Source organism: Thermobia domestica, chromosome 15 (genome assembly GCF_964235325.1).
Source record: "Thermobia domestica chromosome 15, izTheDome1.hap1.1, whole genome shotgun sequence".
Classification (NCBI taxonomy): domain Eukaryota; kingdom Metazoa; phylum Arthropoda; class Insecta; order Zygentoma; family Lepismatidae; genus Thermobia; species Thermobia domestica.
Window position 1 is genome coordinate 163,838,106 of NC_137468.1, and position 11,289 is coordinate 163,849,394.

An 11,289-nucleotide genomic window follows, 5' to 3' on the forward strand; every position below is an offset into this window, starting at 1 on the left:
GGAGGTGTAGTAGTAGGAGTAAAAGTAATAGTAGGAGTAGGTGTAGTAGTAATAGTAGTATTAGTAGTAGGAATAGGAGTAGGAGTAAGTAGGAGTAGGAGTAGGAACGGGTTAGAAGCCTGCAGATGTTGGTTGGGTTCTGTTCTTGACATAAAATGGGAAAATTACAGACTTGCCAAAATTTTATGGCAGCTTATGGAAGATTACGCGCATTTCAGATTCGAGTTTAATTTCTATATTTCCACGTAAATACGCATCTCAGAGATAAGTGCACACTATATTTTCATTATTTATACACTGCTCTATTAAAATATTATTAGAAATTTCTTCTGTAAATTTTATAAATCTGTAGATGCGTATAGTAAAACTGCACCATAAATTTTGTTACACATAAACTCAAGGTAATTAACAAACAATAAATGAATACAAACAAGCAAGGTATACGAAACACCAGGGAGCCCCAGTCCACGTTTAGCCTTCTGATTGGCTCCCTGTTAATAACGTTTTGTGGAGGAACTTTTGCCCATCTTGAGACAGTACACCAACTAGCGTAACTGCGTATGCAGTATTTCACTTGTTTTCTTGAATGATACCTCGCGATACCCAAGGATGTTATAAATAGATGATCAGCAGATATGTATCTTCATTCTATTAGGTAACTGAATAACAGAAATATATGTTGGCTCAAAACATTGCAATCTTCATATGTAGACACGTAGTGTGTATTTTTATTTAAGTCATTGCTTCAAATTTATATTATAGAATTGTTACATGCTGCACACATGAGTGTACAAATAGGAGTGAGAAGAAATTACCCGGAATAACGTTTCACAGGTAAGAAAATCACAAATCATAGGATACGTACAGCTTCACGATTTTGTGGTATGGGAAGATCCTCTATTATATAACATCTTTGACGATACCTCCACGTGACATCACTGATCGCAAAGTATCCTGGGAAAAATGAGAGCAGAAAGGCTGAATCAAGAGTCCTCTGACAAACAAGTACAGTTTGACATAATGTCGACGTATAACAAATAATAAACTAACGATAATTCAGTAAACATTCAAAAACAAAAGTCAACATTAACAAAATAGTTCATTATACAGTGGAGTCCCGCTACTGTAATATAACACTGTAAGGAGATCGGTACAAACGGTCCGTTACACAACCAATTGCGCATAAAGTTTAAAAATAGGGTACACCTATTATTACTTGGTTCGAATAATAATTCACCGCTGAAAATACTAGACGAGTGTAGCGAGGCAACAATGAACAATCCTAGGATGTTATATCTCGAAAAATGGAGGATCTGCCTTTACAACAAAATCTTGAAACCATACGTAACAGCTTCGCCACCCAGTGTTTCTTGCAAACCTGTTTTTGGGGGCACTGCCCCCCTCCACGGAGCTCTGGGAGTGCCTTCGGAGTTACAGTTGCCCGGAGTGTCCTAGACCCAGCGACCTTGGATGAATCACAATTTGCCATGTGACACTTTCGGCCGATAAATGTAGTTTCCAGGGAACACCACGCGGAGGTAGTCTCTCTTCGTCCCCCATATATTTTGTTTTTCACTTCCAAAGCTCGTCCTTTTTCCATGGTTCTGGTTCCAGCGGAGACCATCTTTTTTTTTCAGTTTATTTTTGTTCCAATAGAAACTCGTCCATTTTTATGTACATTATATTCAAATTTGCATTACTCTAATTTCTGAATATAAGCAATTGTTTTCATAAATTTCTTTAGACATCCATCCTTTTTAAGTTTACACAAAGCCTCACTAATAATCTTATCAGTCATAATTGCAGACCTCTCTTCTCTTGACGTTAAGATTGAGAGCTACCCTGTCGTAAGTGTGGCCATGATATTCAGATTCTTCTCGGAGTGTATACACTAACGAGTATACATTCGTATGAGCCCTTGAAAACAAACTGTTGAACTTCTTGTTCAAACCTTCCGAGACGTTGTTCGTTCGGTGGCGTCTACCAGAACAATTCCACATACATCTTGAAATACTTTGGTTTTCAAGGCACGGTCGACGAAATAGTCGTAGAAGCATCGTAAACTTTCATTTTCTGGTGTTTCTTCTTCGATACATAACCAGCCATCGTCAATGAGGTGTAGTGGTACATGGGCTAGTGCAGCACACATTCGAACATGAAGGCGAGCTTTTGGACTTCCCTTGTACTAAGTCATTAGATCGAGTTCCTGTACTTTTTCCCACTCCATACACACTGGTTAAAATGATAGTTGCAACCGAATATCGTTGCTGCTGGGAACGAAGAGCTGATTGAATGACTGCAATTTCAAAATCCATACAGACTCGCGATTCCAGCTAGGTACGTGGCTCTTGATAGCTGCAAAGAGTGTATCGTAGGTCTGACATTCCTTGTTTGGTAGAAGGGCGTAAACAACAGGGATGACCATTAGTTTCCTTAAATTTTTAAAGTCAACAAGGCAGTCAACTTATTTTTTTTCTAAAACTTTTCAACTAATGATTTTTAAATAAATGAAAATTATGAAAAAGATTTTTTAAATATACATACTTATTTGAACATATTATAAATGTTAACGTTTCTTTCCCTAGCTTCATAATCGAAAATTAAGGAGGCTTACGTCATTGACCTCTCTGGGCAACTGTCACTAAATTCTTCTCCGTGAAAATGTCACTCCGGGCAAGTGTCATAAACTCCCAAATTAATACGTCTATAATATAATAATAAATATAATAGTATTAGCCGTGCCCCCGGAATACCAAGTGTGTTCCCCCCGGAACATTGTTTCTGAAAGAAACACTGTCGCCATCCCCACTCTGCCCACTCCGCCCAACAAGATCACAATGTTTTGAGCCAACATTCATGGCGGAAACGAAAGTAACCAATCAGACGATGGCGGGAAAGAGAGTAGCCAATCAGAGGTGTCAATGCTCGAGTGTCTTTTGCCTTCATTGAGTAAATAGTATGAAGATACGTATGGGTAGATCCCCTACTTTATAACATCCTTGGAACAACCAATGTATCGAGAGACTAAACGAGGGGAATTCTGTCGTTGGATATGATAGTATTACAAAATGAATAATATCTGGTTACGTAAGGCAAGGTTCTAAGTAAGACGAACTCGACTCAGCTGAAACTTCATATATATGCTTAGTGTTGCCAATGAGAAGAGAATTTTCTAATTCGAGACGAGAAATATTACTATTCTCATGTTGTCTTCGAGACGAGACAAGAAATTTCTTGAGTCTCATGGGCAAGGCTAGTTCACCAAAGTCTTAGATCACAAACACTGTTTTAGTGTTACTTAATTTCTAGTAGAAAACTATAAATTGAAAAAAAAATGATTGTTTGTGCACAATAAATGGCATTTTCAATATTTAAAGATACTCAAAGCATTACACAATATTCTTTAATAATAAAAATGATATAAATGTTATATCACACTCATCGTAGATTTCTCGTAACGAACAAGGATCATGATATCTTCCAGATGAAGCTGAGAAGAAAATGCGAACAAAAATTTTCTACATAAATTTAAAAAACAAGACGAGAAAATCTTTCCGACAATCAAGACGAAACGAGAAAGAATTCTTCGAGAACCGAGACGAGTCAAGACGAGAAAACCTTAGACTTATGTAATGTTGCCACGAGACGAGACAGAATAGTTTACTTGTGAACAAGGCTCGAAACATATATCACCCGATAGAAACAGATATAACTTCGCGAGCAGACATATTTTTTACGATATATTTTCGGGACAAGACAGTCTTAAATCTTGTCTCGTGAGCAACGCTCTAAATATGATCGATTGTCATGCGAAGGTTTATATTATTTAACAAGATAATTAGTTTACAAGTGTTGTCATATTGATTCAACTCGAAGAAGTCGAACTGATAAAATACCTCTTGTTTATGAAAGTAGCAGTAGTTGGATTGATTTAATATCACATGGAGAACCACGTGAACTAGATGACATTTTCTGGCCCCTCCATTGGCTTTTGGTTCTTAGGGGAAAAAAGACGGAAACTCCATTTTGTTTATATCATCCAATAAATAGATGGAACCAAATTTAAAATGAGGGTGTTAATATTTAGAAAGACGGAAACTCCATTTTGTTTATATCATCCAGTAAATAGATGGAACAAAAATTGAAGTGTTAATATTTAGAAAGACGGAAACTAAATTTTCTTTACATCATCCAGTAAATACATGGAACAATGGAAGTGTCAAGCTAGAAACGTGCTTATGCTAATACAAAATTGTGCTTGGCACCTTCATGCGTCTGCGGTTAACCAGAGTGAATTATATACAGTAAACATCTAATATACCATTGCTTGTATTGTTAAGTCCCAGTAGACGGAACTTCAACATAAAGATTTTTTCACAGACAGGATTTTACAGACACGACAACAGACAAGATGCTTTTGTTTTTTTTTTAACTCCATTAACTCCTCAACGTACAGGATTCCCTTCGAAATTATGGTGACTTCAACTTTCGCCTATTCAAGATTCGCCTAATAACCTCAGGCAATGGAATTTACAGATGTTAACTGAAGAGAAAAGGTAGTCAATTCTTGAATTCAAGATTCGCCTTTCAAGATTTGCTAATGCGAAATTATGTTGGTAGTACTGAGAAGAAATGACACAAAAATTTGTATTTCTAAATTTTATATATTCATGCAGCGAACTCTTTTCATATAGCGAAAATAGTTCAAAGTGTACGGTATATCAAAACAGAATAAGCACAGTGACTAGGTGACTGGGTATTATATTTTTGGCATCGAGATAAAAAAAAAAATGTTACATGAAATTACAAAATGTATTACGGAAAACATAAAATAAAATAACATAAATACTACGAGAGTTTGCATAAATCATAAAATAAACAAACCATCAAGAATCAGTATAAGCACGATTACGGTATATGAATAGATAATATACGCTTGACATTGAGCATCGACATTAAAAATGTTAATTTTTAGTTATGTGCAAACTTTTTTATCCAGTATGTAGAGGCCTAAACTGGAAAAGAAAATAGTAACTTAATGAAACTTGCAAAACAGCTTCTTTCCATCAAGTATAGGCATATACTAAAAGTGCTCATTATATCCGCCTTAAGCTTCACCCAATATGACTGCCATATCTAATTTGGGCACCACCGTCTATAGAACAATCATGTTTACCTTGATTTCTTACCGTAGGTTCAACTATATGGCATTGAAACTTAGGATAAATTATTTTGTAAATAAAATTTCCTTCCGTTCGATAAATATAATACATCTCTGTAGGTTAGGTAGATATAAAGTTACAAATGATAGCGTAAGTTTGTGTCGCTTAGTCTTGTATCTCTTTCTTTCAAGTGTATTTTTCTGATTTTTTAAAACTTTCGTAAAGAAGGGAGATTTCATCAACCAGCCATCGCATCGCATGATTGTAACGCACTGCCTTTCTGTTGATATTTTACATACAGAAGACTTATTTCACACCAATCACTCATCCCTCAGTTTTACCCATAAGAGCAAGTGAGAGCAGTCGATACGTTTTGAAGGTGTACCATCAGGAGCAAACTTGGCTGGAGCAAGATATTTCAGCAATTGATTGAGGATCGGAGGAGAAAATGAAGAATGCTACCCAATTACTTGTTTGGCCATCCAATACCAAACTCTTGTCGGTAGCTGGTAAAACTCTCATACACTTAGTCCAGCTGTTCATGTTCAAGATTGTTTTACTCAGACATGTGCATTAATTGTAGAGAAATCACATTTTGGAAAAAAAGGGGTGGGGATGAAAGTGACGTGTTGGCGTTGTCTTAGTGTTAAACTACCCTCGAATTATACGTTACTTTTATGAATCTTTCGAAGTTCCTTCTTTCTCTTTTTCTTTTAGTTTTTCAGTGTAATAGGTATCTTTCCTCTTCTGAAAGAAGCAGAATTTATTATATGGATTCTAAATTACTAAAATATATACTCTCTCCTTAAAACTGGTTATTTCAACGATATCTTTCATCTGAAGCAGCAGTGAGTTAATCCAACTCAGACCTATCGATTATGTTCCAACACTGTACCATGACAGGGATGTGTTTTATGTGTTTAAATTATTTCCATCCTTTATAAAAAAAAAACTAAATTTTGCTTAAATAACGTTTTCTCTACGGATTTTTTCGCGAAATAACTTTACAGAAACTTCCGTATAATGTAACATTATTCTCATATGTAATATATTTTGTATATATCAACTGTAATTATGGCATGTTGACATATTTTCTTTAATTTTTACTTACATAAATCTAATATATATAATCAGAAAAACACGCTTGAAAAAACACAGTTAGAGTCACCAGCAAAATTATCTCCCCCCTAAATTGTCTAAATTCCATTATTTGGGGTCCAGATAATTTAAGTTGTGAGAACGCCTGGGTAGATGCAACCCAAATTACAGGAAAGTTTTCTCGGCACTGAAAGCAGTTTGTAGCACTGAGTCTGGTCTTTATGCAAGGAAAATTGTGAGTACATGGCGCACGAAACAGTTCTCCATTCTAAGATAATCTCCATGGTTCGGAACGTCTTGTCCAATGAACACCATATATTATTCTCAATATTGCTGTGTATGTAATGTATTATTTCATTATATACTGTACAGATGGTGATCAGAAAAATGGAAACACCTGTATTTGGCAACACGTCAGATGTATGGGTTGGCAGTGGTGTCGTGGCGCCCGCAGCGCCGGACTGCTGGTGGTGGTGTGTTAGGTAGGTCTCCATACTACGTCAGGCGCAGTGGAACAGCTGTGTCCAGTGGCTGTAGCAGATGGAAGTAGTGTAAAATGGGAGACCTCTCAGATTTTCAAAGAAGGCAAATTGTTGGTGCGCGGTTATGTGGAGTGAGTGTGACGGCAGTGGCTACTGTGTTAGGTGTGTGGCGTGGGACAATGTCGAAGGTGATGACGGCCTACAGAACACACGGGAAAACCACATCGGGGAAGCGGAATAGTGGGCGGAAAAAAGTCATGAGTGACAAGTCACGCCGGGTATTAAATCGCATTGTCACGCAGAACCGTCGTGCCCCTGTGGAGCAAGTGACGGAGGAACTCAGTCAGCACCTCCCCCACCCCGTTTCGACAACCTCAGTCCGCCGCGAATTACATGACATGAACTTACGGGGTCGTGTTGCACGGGCCAAACCGCTCATCAGGGACCATAACGCTTTCGCACGCCGCAAATGGTGTCGCGACCATGCAACTTGTACCGTTGAGGACTGGAAACGTGTGATATGGTCGGATGAGTCATCCTTCACCCTATTTCCAACCACGGGCCATGTTTATGTGTGGAGAACGCCCAAAGAAGCTTATGATCTGCAGTGTATCCGCCCAACTGTGAAACATGGCGGCGGCCCGGTGATGCTGTGGGCCGCCATATCATGGTTTTCATTGGGTGCTGTGGTCACACTTAGCAGACGAATCACTGCCAACGATTATGTCGCAATTTTAGGAGACCACTTGCATCTTATGGTCCGGATGTTGTTCCCGGACAATGACGCCATCTTCCAGGATGATAATGCGCCCATTCACACAGCTGGCATTGTTGCAGCGTGGTTTGAGGAACATCGGGATGAAGTTCAACACCTCCCCTGGAACGCCTCAACATAATTGAACAATTGTGGTCCGTCTTGGAAACACGACTCCGGCGACGATTTCCACCTCCATCCTCTCTCACAGAACTGGCCGATGCCCTGCACGAGGAATGGTGTAAAATTCCACTTGCTACCATTCACGACCTCTATGCCTCCATCCCACGTCGCACCAAGGCTGTTTTGAAGGCGAAAAGTGGCCCGACACCATATTAATCTGCCAAGTTGCAATTTCATTCAGGTGTTTGCATTTTTCTGATCATCATCTGTATATTCAGAGAAATAAAAGCACTGACCACGCGTAAATCAGAAAATGATTGAAAGTAGACGAAAATATCAAATCCAGAACACCTACAGGAAATAAGTTTGTAAATCATTGTCTTCATTGACAACTTTCTCCAATTCTCTTCATTCCAACATATACTTCTTTCTGGGGAAAAGATCTTGCTTGTCATACTGAGCATGCATTGAAAATAAAATTGAAACATTTGAGCCTGGTGAGGATTTGAACCTGGGTCCGTCGAACAGAAGTGCAATGCGCTAACCACATAACTACCGTGTCACTTCACGTTCCAGTCAAGCTAAAAGCTAGTTAAAATTGTTCCATGTAAGAATATGCACAAGAATACTAACGCTCGTATAAGGAGACGTTCCTTATGTGAGTTGCACAATGACTTACTTAAGATTTCCTTGTTTAACTCAAAAATAAGTTATATAGATCTTCCTCAATGAGGAAAATATCATAAAACGTTCTTCAAGTTAAGGCCACGTCATCGTTTTCAACGATGGTTCACATTTACATTACATTTTTCCTCACCTTAACTTATAATTTCCAAAGAAAGAAAAGACGGCAGGCATTATTTTCGCATTTTTTCAATTGCATCAACACGTGTAGAAATAAAGTTCTATTTTTATCTTCCGTAAGTACTAGTTTATTTTCTTATGTTTGTATGAGGAATTTGTGGCAGAGTGATAAAGACCCGCAGAGACTGGGTTCGAATCCCATCGTGGAAACTATTTTTTAATCTTTATGGAATGTATTGTTTACGTAATTGGTATTTTAATTCTGTTATTCCTTTATTATTATTATTATTATTATTATTATTATTATTATTATTATTATTATTATTATTATTATTATTATTATTATTATTGAGAAGTCGAGATTACCTACATATTTTATATTTTATGAAGTTTCTGATTGGAGCACGGCTTTTTGTTGAAAAGCCCACACACTTCATTGTAAGGGGTTAAGGAGGGGAAATATCAATATGTTGTTTTTTATTTGTTTGTTACTAGCACGTTACACGAAGCCTGGATATTATATTTCAGCTCTGTATATCTGCGGGAAGTATCCTAAAGGCACTCCAGTCCCAGAAAATAACAACACACCACGTATGAATCGGAAAATACTTGAAAGTAGATGAAAATATCAATCTAGAACAACTGCAGGAAATAAATTTGTAAATCATTGTCTCCATTGACAGAACTCTTTCAATTCTTCTCTTTCCGATATATTTTTCTTTCTGGGGAGATCTTGCTTGTCATACTGAGTACTGTTCGCCCATTCGGCTGGGAAACTCTAGTTGGCAGAGTGCCAAGGAGAGTCTATGTTAACGAAAGGAGAGAATTGTAAAAGAAGAAGAGGAAGAAAGGCATTGGTTATTGGCGAGGGTGGTTTGTTTGAACAGTGTTACCAACCCGGCACCAAAACTATAGCTGATAAGATTTTATGAATAATAAAAAAAAAATCTTAAATTTTACGTCCCACAGTTATGCCGGCTAGGCTAAAGGAGACTGTGATGATAAGAAATGAATGAAATGGTGGAATGAAGAAAGTGGGAGGAAACGGGAGAACCCCGAGAAAACCCACGAGGTCCACCACAAGGTCCACACGGTGCGAGCTGGGATCGAACCAGGGACCCCAAGCAACGGAGATGCACGCTCTACCACTGAGTCACCGCGCCCCCCATTTATGAATAATAATATGAGAATGAAATCAAAGTGGGCCTGCATCACTGAAAGCACGATAATCGGTGATTATTACCCGTAGTAGTGCAGTGTGTGGTAGAATGATTTTTGTTTGGATGCATCAATGTGGGGGGGGGGGGATATAATGGTTCTAACAACTAATTCGCGCATTAAATTGCTAAAAGAGAGCCCAAAAGCCATGATAAGAAGAACTGATGCTAGTTTGTTGTTCATGTCTATGTGCTTTCGATATCCTCTCAAGATGAAATTTCACAGTTTAACGTGGGATCCGAGCCACCTGAGTCTCCACCGGGAATCGAACCTGAGACCCCTTAATTGCAAGTTAACGAGCGTAACAATTCATCCACCGTAATAGTACTTTAATAATAGGATATAGCAGATTCCTTTAGCTATCATTGTCCCACATTCCAGTGCGCAGTAGTAACAACTGAAGGCAATAAAATAAGTAAACTAAATAAATAAGTAATGAAATGTTAAACAACAAAATAAAAAATAACATTTTAAACAAAATAAGTAAATAAAACTAAGCAACTTACCTTAGGTTAGATCCGTTCATTCGTCACTGTCATCAGAATAATCAGCGTCATCATCATCACTCGCACTTACACTAATCACTATAGGATCACATACTTCTTGAATGATTCCATCTCTCTCCCAATACGTATTTTCCAATGACACCACATGAGAGTAATGCTTCTTCCAATCTTCCACGGTAACACTGTTAATCGCCTGTTCAGTATACTTAAACAGAGTCATCATATCTAGATCTCCAGTTACATTTCAGTCACGGATAAACCTTTTCACATCTGCCCAAACGTACTCAATGGCATTAATGTCGCAATGGTATGGGGTTAATCTCAAAGCCATGAATCCATGCTCTTGGATCATCATGTCGAATTTGAATATCTTCGTTGTGGGTGCGTTCTTTTTCACCAGGTCTAGCAGTTCAATTTTACGCATGTCTGGGGAATGAGGAACGTTGTTTACAGAAAGCCAATCCATGATCTCTTGCTTTTTGTTAGATGATGTTGGGTGTTTGTTTAATTGTATTGAGTGATATGGCGCATTGTCAATAACGACCACAGCATGTTCAGGAAGGTTTGGAATAAGCTTTTCCCTTGTCCACTTTTCGAAAATTGTGGAATTCATCTGACCATGATAATCGCCAGAATTGGCTTTGTACATTAAATTGGCATTCTTTATAAAACCCATTTCTCCCCCCGCGCATAAAATAATTATGCGTCGCGAGGCATTTCCGGTTTCCACAACTCCATGTTCTTCATCACTTTGCCAACATTTGCTGAAGGTTAAGTTGCTGTCTATCCACGATTCATCCAAAAATACGATCGGTCTTTTTTCGTTCCTGTAACATCGTACTGTTCTCAAATATTGAGTTCTAGCTAACACTATATCACTCCGCTGCATTATAAACTTTCGCTTGTTCTGACACTTTTTGGAACTAAAACCGATTTCATGTAAAACATTCCTTAAAGTTTCGCGTTGCCAACAAAAATTAATACGTGTTTGCAACACAGGAAGCAATTTGGGGAAAGTAGAAACTTTTTTCTCGTTCGCATAAAATTCATGTAGAACTCTCCTCATAACGTCTCTATCAAAATCGTCCAAAGCTATGTTCTCGATAGTGGCCTTTTTCTGGCGCTTTTTTGGCGATTGAAAT

General features: G+C 38.0%; 1 protein-coding gene across 1 annotated transcript; it reads right to left on the reverse strand.

Annotated features, from left to right (window-relative positions):
* Positions 1 to 10,391: 10,391 nt before the first annotated feature.
* On the reverse strand, positions 10,392 to 11,036 carry LOC145671700 (uncharacterized). The gene has a single exon (XM_081740899.1). The coding sequence runs from the start codon at positions 11,034 to 11,036 to the stop codon at positions 10,392 to 10,394; it is 645 nt and encodes a 214-aa protein (XP_081597025.1).
* Between the last annotated feature and the right edge of the window lie 253 nt (positions 11,037 to 11,289).

Bases quoted from the DNA above. Each gene is read 5' to 3' on its own strand.
- LOC145671700 (XM_081740899.1), bottom strand. From the start codon at position 11,036: ATGCAGCGGAGTGATATAGTGTTAGCTAGAACTCAATATTTGAGAACA.